The sequence below is a fragment of the Anoplopoma fimbria genome, chromosome 21 (genome assembly GCF_027596085.1).
Source record: "Anoplopoma fimbria isolate UVic2021 breed Golden Eagle Sablefish chromosome 21, Afim_UVic_2022, whole genome shotgun sequence".
NCBI lineage: Eukaryota > Metazoa > Chordata > Actinopteri > Perciformes > Anoplopomatidae > Anoplopoma > Anoplopoma fimbria.
The window spans coordinates 13,484,795-13,501,574 of NC_072469.1; the positions used below are offsets into that span (position 1 = coordinate 13,484,795).

A 16,780-nucleotide genomic window follows, 5' to 3' on the forward strand; every position below is an offset into this window, starting at 1 on the left:
GGAGGGATAGCAGGTAATTAGACCCCGGAGGACCACAGGGTAACACACTGATCACACACAGACACACACACACACACATTTGCCTTTGCCCGACCGTGTGTTTGAAGAGCAGCAGCACATCAGTTTTTTAGAATTTGAAGTGTTTTTGTCGCTCCGATATTCAATTTTACAAATTACAGTGCTTGGTGCACGTCGATGCTGATTAATGTTCAATGGTAATTTCTCGGCCTATGTCAACTGTTCACATGAAACAAAAAGACAGAATTTGCTTTGCTTAACAACTTGGTCACATTTATTTGTGCGGGAAACCACGCTATATCCAGATTAGATAACGGTAGGAGTGAGAGTATTTTTTGTAATTTGGGTGAACTGTCCCTTAAAAATTCTCAAAAATACCCTGTTTTCATTACCATAACATGACTTTGCAGCTTGTCCATAGCACTGTTACTAATGTTAGAAGGGTCAGTGAGTTTTTGCAGTGTTCGATACATTTAAAAAGTTGTTAGGATTTATTGCCAAAACGGAAATTCTTGCTAAAAACCATCAACAGTTTGTGGAGAAGTGTTTTGACAGCGTCTCTAGCCTCAGATCAGCTAACTGTTCCTCACGGTGTGTCTGTGCTGACGTCGTGCACACCCATCATCGCTTACATGTGCTGTAAGTGCACACATTAGGAACCACGTGACCAAAAGCCGCTCCTTCAGTGACTATTCATCTCCATAGTAGCCAGCAGGTCGGTCTGATGAGCGGGGTTAATGGCAGCACTTTAACACATTTAGGAATGCTGAACTCCTCCCAACTCAAGGGCATTAGCTCAAGGGGAAAGCCAGCTGAGTGAGACTAATGCTCATCACCATTCTTAGTTCTGTTGTCCGCTAATGGATCTGAAGCTGCAATACAGACCCCAAATACAATCTGCAGTTGTTTTATCATCAGTGTGTTAGGTGTACTCCATTTGGTTGCCTTTCCTACCAAAGATGTAATGACTGTATTGTACTGTTATTATACATGAACAGAAGGAAACACACACAATAACACCAAAACCCATCTGTCTCATAGCTCTGACGGAGAGCTGAACAATTTGAGGAAAAAAAAGCAGTTGCCATTGGGATTTGAAAAGCAGTATTTCTATAAATTTCAGACTTTTTGGATTGCTAGTCTACGTTGTATTACAGCATGAGGAGTTTGTAAATCATCAAAAACTTATCTTGTGTCTACATAAAATAATGCAGTTGCTTGTTGTTGATGTCCTCTGTAGCTTTGTTGAACTAGTCAGTCAGAGAAAAGTGAACTTCCACACCAACTTGCCTAGTTATTCACTATTTAGCCATTATTACCAGGATGTTACACTAGAATACCTGACATGAATCGATAATATTGTCATTTTAACTTGACATTCAAAAGTTTCATGCAGTAAAGACAAACTTCTGTTATGTGACAACTGAAAAGGTTTTAATATTCAACAAACTACCCATAACGTTAGTAAAACAGTAGGCAGCTCTGCATAGTAGCTGCTTAAGCTAACGTTAACATTTGCTGGAATGACGGGACGGACTTCCACAATACCCCAAAGTCCATAAGTCCACATTCAAAGCTTTATAATATAGTTGCAGTCTAATACAACTACATGATGGGTTTGACTGGGAGATTTCACACTCCAATCTGTCCACCGACTATCTGTTGTTTATACTCAAAAGGTACCTAGCTAACGACTGCTAGCTTAATTACTTTGATCTTTTAAGTAGAGAAATACACTTTATTTTGTCCATTTTGAACAGAAGATGCCTACACCTTGTTCTTTCAAACAAACATACGCATAATGTGGTGTCTCCATATGAACAAAACAATCTTTGGTAAAGAACAAATAGAACAAGAGCCAAACTTTTCTTGCAAAAGCTTAAAACACTGTCAATTATGTGAGTTAGAATAAAAACCTTTGAAAATGTCACTCTTTCAAATTGCAAAGTGGATTAAATCTATCATCCAGTGCTTAACGTAAACCGTTGGTATTATTTGACTTTTTGGGGCTAAAAGGGAGCCTTGGATCCTTTAATAGTCTTATGTTAAAGTGACAACACAATAGTCAATGGACCAACTGAAATTAAATGGCCTATTTTTTGTCTGCTTCAGCACACATATCTGCTCTGTGAATCAATTATCCTGTGTTCTTTGATAAAAACACAGAAACCAACTGTCCAGCTCATAACTTCATTGAAACACAAATAATAACTCATTAAATGTCATTGAACTGAAGCAGATGACAATCTCCAGTCGTACACATTGACTGAATGTCTCTGCATAACACTAGGGGGCTGTGCTTTTACTTCAGCTGCAGGAGGAAGGCAAACATCACTGTGTTCATCCATCACCACTGTCAAGGTCTCTATATACATGCTAATTTCAAACTGGGAACGCATGCCAGTCACACAATGGCGGGCAAATTAGGCGGCAGGAAGCTTGTTTTTCTCTGATTTACATCCTGCGAGTGAGCTTTACGCTGATGACGATGTATAGTTCTCCATGTCTGTCCCTCTGTTCCACCCCCTCATCCTCTTTGTAATTGCTTTAAGCTAAATTTAATTTGGGATAATGAGCCTGGCCTGTCTCTCCAACTGTACTGAAGCCAGTGTATTCTCAGCTTACCATAATATACCGTACTTATAATGATTTAAGCCATTCCGATCGCAAATTTTGTCCAGTTTTTTGTTTGTCGTGATAATATTTGAGCTTCACTTCTAGTGTCTGTTATCAAGCAGACCACACAGAGCAGGCCCATTCAGCAAGGATGAGTCAGTAGTCTTTCTTTGAACATTTGCGAATGCCTCTCTCTTATTTACAACGTGTGTGTGTGTGTGTGTGTGTGTGTGTGTGTGTGTGTGTGTGTGTGTGTGTGTGTGTGTGTGTGTGTGTGTGTGTGTGTGTGTGTGTGTGTGTGTGTGTGTGTGTGTGTGTGTGTGTGTGTGTGTGTGTGTGTGTGTGTGTGTGTGTGTGTGTGATTTCCAGAGCTTTTCCACCTCCATAGTCTTAATAGACAATGCTAATTACTTTCCCAGTGCTTCGGTGGTGGAGGATGCTTTGTGATCTTTCAGGCCCACTCGCTTCCCTTTGTCCGATCGCAGCGCTGCTACACACGCTATTAAACACTTGTGTGGTCATGCACACATTTCAGCATACACACACACACACACACACACACACACACACACACACACACACACACACACACTGCGCTCTCACATAGACGTACGCTAGAGAGCTAGAGACTGTTTTCCAAAGCAGACAGGCAAACAGTTGAGCGAGCCAACTGTAATAGATATAGAAAATGTGTTAGCAAACACACATTAACACGTCCACCGCTTACAGAGCAACATTAGCATTCATTTGGAGTCATGCTGGTTTCCACATGATGATTATTGTCCGGTATTCGCTCTCTTTAGGATCTATTTTTGGTCTCCACCAACCCCTGATGGAAAATCTGGCTCTTAAGCTGCAAAATGATCTGATATGTTCACCAGCTAGTTGCTAACTGTGTCTGTCTGCTGCTTGTTGCTAGGCAGGTATAGTGTTCAGTGAGCTTAAAACAGCTGCTTGCCGCTGCCGAAAAGAGGTTTGATGAGAGCAGTGAGGAACCAAAAAAAGGCTTTTAAACCAAATCAATTAGCTAAAAGATGCTAAATGCTGCAAAGTGCTGGGGAGAAATTACGATTTGTAGGTGATTAGTCCCTGTGGCTTTGTCACTATGATTGAGGCTTTTAACAATACAGATAGCCTTTTGATGAAATATTGATCCATGCAGCTTTACATTTTTAAACGGCCATTGTGTAGGATTTAGAAGGATCTATTGGCAGAAATGGAATATTCATAACCATGATTTTATTATTGTATAATCACCTGAAACTGAGAATCGTTGTGTTTTCATTATGGGTCCTTTAAATCAACGTAGGGAGCAGATCCTCTTCATAGCCATGTTGCACCGCCATGTTTCTACATTAGCCAAGAACAGACAAACTAAACACTGGAGTGGGCCTTTCACTTTTTGAAATTAACCTTTAGCTCACCATAGTTCTCTGGCTTCAAAAGGCTTTCATTTTGAATATGAAACACTAGCAGACATGCAAATATTTACATCTAAGAAGCTGGAAGCAGAAAACATTTGATATTATTCTTTATCAAGAAATTGCTAAAATTATTAAGTCAATGACTAAATTGTCGATTCATTTTCTGTAGATCCACTACTCGATTAATCAACTAGATATTTAGTTCTTAATTCAACATTAATAATTTCTGATACTTAAGAATTTAAAGATGCTGTGAGTATAGGAAACATGAAATTGTGTTAAATAATCTATACTCAATAACATCCCTGAGTGTACATAAACACAACATGATACTATTCAATACCGCATTTAAATCATGCGTTGACAGTGTCACTGTCATTCAAAACATCAAATCCTTTTCATCAGTATATAGGAATCTGAAAAAGCTCCTCCCTGACTCGTCTCCTCCTCCTGACCCTCGCCCTGCAGGAGCACGAGCTTGGCACAGGGTGGCAGATGGCCAACGCTCCCAACCGGTTCCCCTCGCTTTTCTATTTCTGGCATCCTTATGCACAGGGCCTATTGTGTCGACTGTCACAATGAAGCATTAGGCATCCTTCTTAATCCACCAGTTCTTTTACTCTGTGCTGATTTCCAGCTGTTGTGGCGCTTGTGCCACGTTTAAGATGGATTTCACTTCATTTTGGCACAGAAACACATGGTCTAGTGTGCAGCTGTGAAACATTTGTGTTTCATATTCCACAGAAAAAAAAGAAAGGAAAAGGTGCCTTTCTATCAATTTCTTAAGAATTTTATTTTATTTTATTTTATTTTATTTTTTAGGCCATCAGAAAACTGTTGTGCACTGTATCATAGTTGCCACCATCTTTCCGGTATGGAATGTAACAATAAACAATAAGTAAGTACTTGTTAGACGACTCTGCTGTCAAGAACAAATATGCCCGCCTCGCCCTCACTTAAACCCAACCTGTCCTTCCTGCACAGCCGCCACTTTCAGCTTTTCCTTCCTCGGCATTCGGGCTCCCGCGGGCGATGAGTTGAGGTGTGAGCGCATAAAAAAAAATGTCACACAATGCTGACGCTCCCTCTGCGACACACTTAAAGCTCCGTCTTGCTCACTTGTGAGCCCGTTCCCCTTGAGTGATACAGTGAATATTGGCGTTCAGTGGAACACGCTGGAGCCATGCAGCGAGGCCCCAGATGATGTGCGTGGCAGCGAGCCGAGAGAAGCGCTGAACTGGAGAGAGTTGGCCTTCACTCGTAATGATGCAGCTGCTCTCTCTCTCTCTCTCTCTCTCTCTTTCTCTCTTGGCTTTTTTTGTGTCTCTGGTTCTCCCTGTATCTGTTCATTTTATCTGGAACTGTGTTATTTTTTCCAAAAAGAAGTGTAACCTGTTCTTCCTGCTTCTGTCTTAGCAAGCAAGTTAAAAATAGACGTGCGTGTTTCTTAAAGGAATCTAGAGTATTGGGTTCTTGATAGGTCTTACAGGTTTAGTTGGCAGTGATTATCTGTAATGATAATTAAAATAATTAACATTAAAATAATGTGTGTGTGTGTGTGTGTGTGTGTGTGTGTGTGTGTGTGTGTGTGTGTGTGTGTGTGTGTGTGTGTGTGTGTGTGTGTGTGTGTGTGTGTGTGTGTGTGTGTGTGTGTGTGTGTGTGTGAGACACTGTAGGCTACATCTAATAACATTAGAAAACTTCATTGTTCATTTCTTTTCTGCTTGGATTGGCAACAGTAGATATGCTCTATGAGCATCTCTCTCTGTTGCTAGACTACACACTCGCTACGCACACATTAATCTTATACCAACATAATATGTAAATATGTGGATTGCATTTAGCAAGTTTTGGCCTCATGGACCCCCCTACTTTCGTTGGAGATCGACTCATCCTGTTTACAATCATTTACACAATGCATGTAGACATTCATATGTATGTATATGTATTGCAACCAATGTAAAACATTAGTTTGGAGCCCTGCATCTCTACGTCACGCTATCATCAGTCCTGTAAACCATTTAGCAGATTTCCTGGCCAATCTGACCTTGTTGCACCATTATAACAGGCTGCTAATCTTTAAACTAATGTGCAATAGCTGATAATTTATCTTAAAAATGCTGCACACAGGACCTCTTGATGAAGATCCACTGAGTCATCTCTTCTATTCAATAAGTCTTAATTAATACAATTATCAGTTGTCGTGAGCACTGCTGCTGAAGGGGGCACTTCTTCTAGGCTTATGAAGCAAAGAGTGATGTATATGAACTGTGGTTAAGTGCCACCTGTTCAGCAAAATGTCTTTGATGTCCTTCACGCTATGCAAGATACATCATGACTGCTGTTTTCTTTGCACAATATTCCTAATTGAATAAATTATCGTGACTTTTTTTTCTTATTTTTACTACCAAACTAGACAAAATTTTATGAATCCATTTTACATTTGTAACCAATAACTTTGCTGTTATACTTGTATAATATCTATAGGTTTGCTGCTGTCTCTTTCTCTCTCTCTCTCCGTCTTTAAACTCTCTCGGTTAGATATGTCCTGCACATGAATTATTGATGTTGAGAGACTGAGCTGCTGCGCTGGAGGTTTTTTTCTGCTCCATTACTGCTCTCCCACTGGGCCAAGAGCTTCACCAGTGGAGCTCCACTTCGCCCCGGCTATCACAGAGTTACTGTAGCCATTTCACTAACGCATGTCCAAAGTGTCTTAAGGGCTGATCGCACGGAGACGCGTCGCTGCAGGCTGGGTCACTTCAGCAGGACCTACATGGGAACCCGATCGTATGTGATTATTAGAAAATGGCTAATGCGCTCGCTCACTCCCTCACTCACTGCAGCCTACATGAAACCTTCACATCATGAGATATGAATTCCCCCTACCCTTATACACACTTCATAGCTTTATCACAGTTATAGACAGTATATAAGAAGTGGACGTAGTCATCGTGACATCACCCATTGGTTTGTGGACTGCTGTTTTGAAGCCTTGAGTTCTGTTATTATGCCATTGGGCGGCTGTGGCACATGAGGTAGAGCGCTTGACCTGCAACCACAAGGTCAGTGGTTCGAACCCCTCTACAGGCAACATGCCGAGGTGTCCTTGAGCAAGACACCCAACCCCAAAATTGCTCCCTGGGCGCTTCATTGCAGCCCACTGCTCCTCCGGGATGGGTCAAATGCAGAGAACCGAATTTCCCCATTGTGGGACTAATAAAGGCTTAATTATTATTATTATTATTATTGCCATCTTGGATTTTGGCCGTCGCCATGTTGTTGATTTTTGCAACCAATGAACGGAAGTTACCATATTTCTAAAGCGGAGGAGTGACGTAGAAACGCTGTATCCGACAATCCTAGTAGCCCGCCCGCCCGCCCACTTTATGATCTATTTTACTCTAAAAGGGACCATAATTTGCTTCATAATTTGTTCAAAATGTTTACTGAGGGAATTAATCAATTGAGTAGATTTAATTTTCGCATAGACCTCTATACCATCAGACTTCTCTAATCAGGCATCAGTCATGTCAATTGTAACATTTTGGCCACCTTGGTCACCTTTCAGCGTTCAGTTGAACTTAGCTCCATCCTCTTATGTCACTTTTTCTTGCAAAACAAACCAAGAAGGTGACAGATAAAAGACAAGATGGCGAAGGCAAAGATGCTGAACTCGAGGTTTCAAAAAAATGTGGTCCACAAACCAATGTTTGACGTCACTCCTACTACATCCACTTCTTATATACAGTTTCTGTGTGTAGTCTATAGTCCATTTAATCTCACAACTGCTGGTTTACTGCAGTAGCTGCTGTGATTTTACCACATGCTCAGGTGCATCCATAATCGTTTGGACACATGCATACACAATACATCCTCTCACTGTCTGAGGGAGGCTGAGTAGCTTTGATGACTCAACAGGATGACCGGCTTAATCCAGCCTCGACCTTCCAGAGTGTGGTACGTGAGGAGCGGAAGGTCATTGTTGATCTGAAGAGGAGCTGTTTTTATCTCTGTAAAGGTCACTGTTCAGTCATGATTTGTTTGGACACTGTATTGAAAGCCTTGAATTGGCTTTAGTGCTCTATAGCTTTGTCTGCCTTCTTGAAACTTGTGTGTATTTTGCCCAAACCTTGAAGAGAATCTCTGTCGGAGAGTGAAATACGCCTTTGGCATTTCAGTAGCCAGCCAAGCTATTGTTCTGTTAAAACGTTAGGCTCAATATGAGTGCCAAAAAAACAAACAGTCAAGAGCATTTAGCATTTACCCAGAAGGGCCTTACCCTGGACAGTGCATCTTTCCAGTATCTGTGCTGTTTGTTACTATTTGTTGCAGCCAATAAGAAGTGGACGGGGGCTGGGTTAGCGTTAGCTGCATTGCTTTGTGTGTCTGCAGGGGTTGGGTGGCGGGTGGGGGCTCCAGCGGCGCTCCTTAGAACTGGGTCAGAGGGATTCATTTCCTGGCCTGGTCGATTCAAGCTAATGGCAGATTAGCATGGGAAGTTTCACTTCCAACGCAGCCCCTCCACCCACAACCTTAATCCAGGACTGGAAGTGAAGCGGCATGCTGCTTTTCACACTCCAGGGGCTCGAGGAATGTCTGTGCATTGATGCCCCTATACTGTGTGTGTGCATATGCTTTTTAGTCTGACTCCCTGCTGACCGTGTGTTAATTGGAGGTCTTTGTCAGCAGCGGCATTGGGAGAGAGCAATATTTTCTGTTCATTACAAATAACCTATTCTTACAAATGAAAAGTTTTCTAGATCCTTATTGGTCTGGTATGGCCAGATGCTTATTTTTGCTAGTGTTTGGTGGGCGCTGCTCTTTATCAGAGGTGAGGAAGTTAACCGTACATTTGACAAAACGATAAATAAACAAATAAATGTCTGGTTAAATTCCCAGAGCAGCACTTAACTGCTCTTGTAAGGTTTTCAATAGGAAGCTTTCAGACTGTCTGCAGTGGATAGGCTCAAACAGGGCTAAACTAATGTTAGCTTATTTTACCCTCTTGCTGATATTGCTGTATATTGGCCATTACTGTGTCAGATTGCTGACTTAATGACTCATCTCTACTTGTGCTACTATTACATTGCATATTAGTATGTGCCTGTCCTGTAAATGTGGACCTCATAGACCCATACAATTGTTTGTAGGAAGGCTGTACACATATACAACACATATTTATTCTTCTTCATTTTGAAGATTCTTAGAATGGCTGAATTTGGGAAACATTAATCTGCATTTTTTCATCTCTTTCCAGTGGACTGTCCAGTAAAAGTGAATTTAAAAAAAAAAAAAAACATGTTTCTGTCTGTCTCTCCTCACATTACTGCACCATCCTATTCTCTCCATTGTGTTTGGGTGTTGCTGGCACCAGTGGACCTTTTAATGTGCTGGGAGTGATTTTAATTAGGTTTCATACAGCGCCTACAGGCTCTTTATCTCCTCCCTTCTCTATCTCATATGCACCTGCCGTGCTCGTCTTTTTTATCAACCTTCCATCAGTCCTCTGGTAATATCAGCAAAGCCTGTCTAAAGCTGTCCAGGCTGTGCAGTCTCACCATAAACCACACAGTTATGGCTGCAACATCTTGCATGCCTGCCAACATTAAAACCCTTTCTTTCTGCATTCAGGGATCCAGATTTTTCCCTCACAAGATTTAGCAGTCTGGCCAATTTTTTTAATGTTCTTTACTTTGATTGTGGGAATAAGTTTTATTGTTATTTATCTGGTAATTTTAGCAGAGTAGCAGCAACATCAATAAGGAGTCTCCCTAATATTTTGATAATGATAATATTGTTGACTAAATACAGTACATATATGTTGTGTCTTTTTGCAAGATTCCCCCTTTATCATTAAGTTCCCATGACTCAGAAAATATGGGAATTCTTGAATCAGCTATTCTGGGAGTTGCCACATTTGGCAGCTCTGTATTGTTTTGTGAGGGAATGTTTTCATGCTCAAGCGGATATTATGGCTGACCACATTACTTCTCTCACTCTCCCTCTATTGTTCCCTACCTCCACATTCATCTCAAGATTGACCGAAAAGATGACAAGGAACAATAATATTCTACAGAAAAACAGAAAAGCTTGCATGGCTCATTCCCAACTGTCTCTCCTCTCTTTCAAAAGGAATTGGAAAGAACGTCATCTGCGACCGGACAGCAACGCCTCTGGATGCCTTTCGAATGATGTCAGCGGCTCAGTATTACCCCAAGTTGCTGAGCATTATGGGAAATGTGTTACGTTTCTTGCCGGCCTTCGTTCGAATGAAGGAGCTGGTAGAGGAGGGGTACATCGGGGAGCTTCTCGTCTGTGAGGCGCAGGTATGCCAAAAGATATGAATGCTTTCTTTCAGTTGCTTTTTTGCCATTTAAAATAATGGCAACAATGTCATAGTTTCTCTTGAGGTATGTTTGAGTAAGAGCAATGCCCACAGAGCTTGCAAGATATCTGTGTCTTGCCCTATTGCAGCATTTGTACTTTCTGTCACAAGATTTGACCTCAGATACTTCTATTATCCTGATCGCATTAAAGTGAATAAAATACCTAATATGGTATCAAATCTTTTGCCCTAAAGGTCCACAGTGGTAGTCTTCTGGGGAAGAAATACAACTGGAGCTGCGATGACCTGATGGGAGGCGGCGGTCTGCATTCGGTGGGCAGCTACATCATTGACTTGCTTACGTTTCTGACCGGTCAGCGTGCGGCAAAAGTCCATGGCTTCCTCAAGACCTTCGTCAAGCAAACGGATCACATCCGGGGCATCCGTCAAATCACCAGCGACGACTTCTGCACCTTCCAGATGGCACTGGAGGGGGGCGCCTGCTGCACCGTCACGCTCAACTTCAACGTGCCCGGGGAGTTTCGGCAGGAGGTGATCGTTGTTGGGACGGTCGGAAGGTTAACGGTCACGGGGACTGACCTGTACGGACAGAAGAACTGCGGAGGTGGAGAAAACGGTGGAGGTCCTGAACTCCTGCTCAAAGACACGACGCCTCTTGAGAAGGCCTCCTTACCAGAGAAGGCCTTCAGTGATATTCCGTCCCCATATCTCACTGGAACGATCCGCATGATCCAGGCAGTGCGGCAGGCCTTTCAGGACCAGGACGACAGGCGGACGTGGGACGGGAGGCCCCTGACCATGGCCGCTACCTTTGAGGATTGTCTTTACGCTCTTTGCGTAGTGGATACCATCAAGAAATCCAACCAGTGTGGAGAGTGGCAGAACATTGTGGTGATGACCGAGGAACCGGAAATCAGCCCGGCCTATTTGATCAGCGAGGCCATGAGGCGAAGTAGGATGTCACTGTACTGTTAGCATCTAGCTGATGGGCGGAACCCTTAGAAATGGCTGGACGCCTACCTTAACTTTGTTGGTTGCTGGAACTTTAGTCATACAGCTTCGAGGTTAAATTCTCAAATTCATCACCCATTCAATCTCTATTGCTACTGTTACAGACAAAGAGGTTACTCCATTATGATACCGAGAGTTATGGTTTCCTGATGCGCTGCCTCAGTAGTAGAGGAAGCGCAATGTGATCAATAATATAACCTTTATTTATAAGGAAGCTTTTCCTTCTTTTTTTTTTTGCTTTTGCCAGAAGAACTGAGTCCTTCCGGGGAGATGCACTTGTAAATCAAACTGAGGCAGATCAGGGAGTTAAACTAAAGCTACTGTGTTCTGCTTGACCATAACGGTATTGCGCCTCTCATCTCTGCTTCTCTTCTACCATGACTGGGTCTGGAAGACAACTCCTTACACTGTGGGTCCAAACAAGGACAGCCAAGGAAGAACGATAGTCCTCTCAGTTAAAACTGTGCCGCCGTATTGTTGCTGTAGTCTGAAGTACTTGCTAGTTTTAACAAGTGAATGTTTTTAAAATAAAAAATCGGCCTGCTTGATAGCATCTGTCTGCTCTGTATGCTTCCTCTGTGCGTGTGTGAAACAAGAGAGAAAAGAAATCAATAGTTTGGCTGGTGGGTTTTTAAGAGGGGTATACCCTCTGGTTCGCGTATGCAATATATCCAGGCTGTAGGCAAAAATACCTTTATCTTGAAACACACTCTGGTGTGCCTTTTATGCAGTTACAGTAGCCTGTGCATCAGTTTGAGTGTCCTGTATGAGTGGCCAGTGCAGTGATACATTGATGTTCTTCTTATTTATTTTGTGCGTTTTCTATTGTCATGAAGCATGGCCATCAAATCCACTCAATTCTCTATAGTGTGCGGATATCTGCACTGAGCCTTAAGTGTGGCTATTAATACAGTCTTGCATTAAGTTCAGAGTAAATGCAGCGCTGTGTGAGGGTTTAATCTTGATATAGCAATGCAATGGGTTCACACTTGCACCGAGCCATCGTGATTTAGCATTTAGCATGGTTTTTAAAGCTTATTTAACATGCACAGTGAAATGCAGGTATGTCAGTATGCATCACATGCAAGTTCAGTTTGGACCCACACCTACAGTAAGACTGTAAACTTTGCATTTCATCAAGTTTCCGTTATAGGTGTTAAACTTTAAGGCTGGTGTTATTCTATATTCCCAGGAACATGTTTCCTACTCATAACTATTCGTTAGCCAAATTTTTAATGAAAATATGTCTGATTCTCTCACAGTATGCAACTTCACAGCACCAAAGACGGACAGACAAAATTAGACATTTGCAGAAAAAAACTGAGCCAAAAGACAATGAATGTCGGACTTACAACACATTACTAACATAATAAAGAACATTCACAAACATATTATATTTTTCTAAAAGACGAATTTCCCCCAAACAGCTTAACATTGTTTCTTTTAGCTTATGTTACCTGACAGGGGGACTATTTTCAGCTCTTGAGCACTGCACATTCGGCGCTCAAGTGAGAATTTATAGAATATCACCACCCTTATCTTTTAAGACATGATTCACATGCATTATGAGAGCAGCCGGCCTTCAGAACTTGAGTGCAACAGGATTCAGTTAGAAGAATAGTGTTAGTAAAGAGATTCTATGAAGAGTATGAGTGAGAACAGAAGGAGGGATTTTACACAAGCATTGCAGTTTTTAAATTAAAAGAGATGTGTGAAATAGTGTGAATTTCTGATGCATGCAAAATCACACCTGACTCTCACAGTGGTTGGATCCAAGTTGTTGTGTTTTACTCCCAGTCAGTGACACGAGAAAGCTCAAACAAACCATCAGAGAGCATTTTAAAATACAGTGTGACTTCAGGTTGGGCATCACTCTGTACAGGTGAGAGAACAGCACCGACCTACAAGCCAAAAGATTGATTTCTTTTAACGCGTCTCTGTTCCCCTGTGTGCTTTCAAACTCTTAAACTGTGCTGAAATATTATCTGTGTAACGACTACTGAAAATGTACATGTGAAAATATGATAAAACAACAATACGCGTTTGTCTAAAGGAATAAACAAGTACTGTATGTATTTTATTTGTAAAAACCAAGGAACCGGAACATATTTACGCAAGTTTTACGGTATTTATTCTTTGTTTTTATGCTGTTGAAGTTATTATTCGCGCACTGACCTGTGGTGTGTTTGGGAGATTTACAGCAGACTGAGGCCTTAGAGCGTGAATTATTATCTGTGAATTATTGACCAAAATGCTCTTCTTTTAACACTGTTATGAAAAGCTTTACGTCTGCTCATAAGATGCATCGTAAACATCCCTGCTAACTAGTCTGCCCGACAAAGCTCTGAGTCCAACACTGATAAGCTATCATTTTTTAAGATAACTCCAGTTACATGATTGCCCCTTGTGTACCGAGTGCTTTATCGCCTGCATATAGACTTTCCCCCCCCTTTAGCTGATAACACTTTTCAAAATACTCATGGAATTCCCTATTCCTGTTTAAACGTCATGATCAAGCAGAATATTTTTTTGATTGAGTAAGCCTGAATTAAAGTCATGATTCAACCTCAGTCAGAGAGCACTGAGCTGACACCGGATAGGAAAACAAGGAAAGGGAGAGAATCAAGCCAGGATCCAAATCAGGTTTCCTATATTTGAACGTCACAAGGTTGTTTTCTTTGCCCACATCAGGCCTGTAAACATGCTTTATGACTGTGTCATTTATGGCTCTGTGTTGGAATAGCCTTGGCTGTTGAGTCTGACATGGATGTAAAGGCTCTGTTTCCAAACGAGTAATATCCTATGTAAGTGTGTTGCTTCATGTTTCGCAGTAAGTGTAGGCATACCATTAATGATGGTGAGTAAGGCTGACTGTGAGGAGGCACAGAATCCCCCTCTTAGACCCTGAGAATGGTTTAGTCCACCGGTCTAAAACCTCTCCTTCTGCAGAGGTAAAGTCATACCATTAAGATCATTTGTTTAAACTTCCTTCACCACTAGGTCCATTTTTCTACCAAACATCTTACAAGTTTTATTTTAGTAAGTTCAATAAACTGGGTTAAACCAGTAGTTAAACTCAAGATTTAGGGAAGTTAAGTCTTTCATTACGTTAAATATCAAATATGTTTTCTAATATTTCTTCCCCTTTATCTCAAAATCCATCCTCAGTTTTTTTGCCCCACTATGTTTACAGCCTTTCATTACCCAGGCCTGCACATGTCTCTGTGAGATCCTCTCACAATAGACCCAGTATGCCTAAATCAGCATGGATCTGAAGATTAAATTAACTACATTTGAGTCTCCTCCGGGGGAGGAGCAAAGATGTTTCAGAAGCTACAGTGACTCACAACATCAGCTTTGGATACTCTCTCAGTTTGCGTAGCTGGAGGTTTATCCGTTTCAACACAGACCCATCCTCTTCCTCCTCCTCTTCGTCCTCCTCCGTGGAGATGCAATCAAACAGCTCAGCAGACGCATCCTCAGCCTAATGCCCCGTGTGCTGTGGTGAAATGTGTTGGTAGCATCTGCTTCAAGACCAGAGGGCTTTTCCCTTCAGCATCATCAGAATAGTGAAACAAAAAAAGTACGATGCTGATAATGATAGCGATGCAATACTCATAACCATCTTATTAGTGACATCTATGCATGGATACACATTCAGGGCCCCATGGAGTTGCAACGGGCTGCAGTCTGACACAGATGAGGCAACATCTGGGTTCTGAAGCACTGAATATTTATTAAATGAGTTTACATATGCTGATACAGTAAATAATGAGGATGTCATGCATAAAAAATAAATTTCACTCGATTGTTTTCTTTTAAATGTTGAATTTTTGTTATTTCTTATGCTTATTGAAGTGTGTCCAGACGTCAAATTGATGTTGAGGTGATGCGCCAGTGCAGCTCATGTTTCCCATAATAAACATGCTGTGATTTTCTTAAACTGTATGATTTATCTTGCTGCTTGTGTGAACCGGCTTCAGAAGAGGACATTGTAGACAAACAACGTGGGAGGTTCCCCACAGTTCCAACTTTGCACTCTGACTGCCCTCGCTCAGTCGCGACTGGGACTTGCTTGTTCGTGCTTCACCCAGAATTTCACAAACTGTTCAGGAAAAGGCTTTCCCTTACTGAGGGGGGAGAACGGTGTAGGAGGTTGAGGGGAAGGAGGAGGGATGTGCTGAAAAACGGTTCATTTTCATCCTCAAAGAGGAGCTTCTTCTGCCCTTGGAGACCGCTACTTAGCAACCGGATGCCACGTTGCCGAAACTAGGTCCTGTCTTTTTTTCTCTCTCTCTCGCTTTCATTTTCAGTCACACAGTAACACACTACCCACACCTCCTTTGTCCTCCCCCTCCCTCCCCCCTCGTTCTCTGACTAAATGGTCAAAGGGTGAATTCCTATTTTTTTTTTTACAATGAGTGTTGGGAAAAGGTGACATTTTTTGATCTGCTGTTCTTTGATCATTGGCCGTCGTACCTTTTTCCACGGGGTAACCATCAATATCAGTTTTTCCTTTTATTCTCTCTTATCTTCCCCTCTCTGGCTCTCTCCATCGTTTTCTCTCTAGTGTGAGTGTGGTTGAAGACTGGAGGACAAGCTCACCGGTGCTTCTCCAGACCTTCCCTCAAAACATCTTCTCTTCTCTCCACTCCTCTCCTTTCGTCTATTTTCCTCTCCTCTCCTCCCCTCTCCTCTTCTCTCTTATCCTCTCCTCTCATTTCCTCTCCTCTCCTTATCCTCTCCTCCTCCCTCTCCTCTTCTCTCCTCTCCTCTCCTCTCTTTCCTCTCCTCTCCTCTCCTTTTCAACTACTTTAGTAATCAGGACAGTAGTAACCCAGGCAACCCCTTTATTGGGAACTAATAAGATACAGTATGTGAAAGCCTTTCCTCAGCTGGTTTAGGAATGCCCTGTCTTGATGTAACCTTAAAAACAAATATCCAACTTGATGCTGTATTATGACTATATTTAATATTTATTGTCATGTCTGTATATTGTGGACGCATGGACCTCTGTACATACTGTACTTTGAGCTCTCAAAAGCATATTTATGGGTCTTAATCTAGAGAATGTACATCCCGTAGGAATAATTTATATTTTCTACCCATTAAGGACGATATGACATTTTTAGGAGGTTGACCTGTGACACAGACATAAAAAGCCCCTCTGAGTTCTCTGCTGCTGTAAAGTGGTGCACTTCTGTTAAACGACTCCGTCCCCTCCCTCTTTCTCTCTTTTGATCAACTGTGTGACTCCTGCCTCAGTGTTTTACTGTCTCATCTCCCTGCACCATTGCTCGCCATCGATTGAATGTGTGTGGATGAGGTTGTGTGTGTGTGTGTGTGTGTGACGCTGTATAAA

The 16,780-nt window shown here is 41.9% G+C and overlaps 1 protein-coding gene across 2 annotated transcripts in view; it reads left to right on the forward strand.

Annotated features, from left to right (window-relative positions):
* Positions 1-16,146, forward strand: part of gfod1 (glucose-fructose oxidoreductase domain containing 1) — a 35,578-nt gene extending 19,432 nt beyond the window's left edge. The window contains exons 2-4 of one of the 2 annotated variants that reach the window (XR_008532303.1): positions 10,194-10,387; positions 10,642-13,269; positions 13,301-13,324. Coding sequence is in view for 1 of the 2 variants with exons in the window: in XM_054623289.1 (XP_054479264.1) it covers positions 10,194-10,387; positions 10,642-11,382 (935 nt within the window). In the remaining variant the exon portion in view is untranslated. Of the gene's footprint in view, positions 1-10,193; positions 10,388-10,641 lie in introns of both variants that reach the window. The other variant, XM_054623289.1, reaches the window with a different exon arrangement.
* The last annotated feature ends 634 nt before the right edge of the window (positions 16,147-16,780 follow it).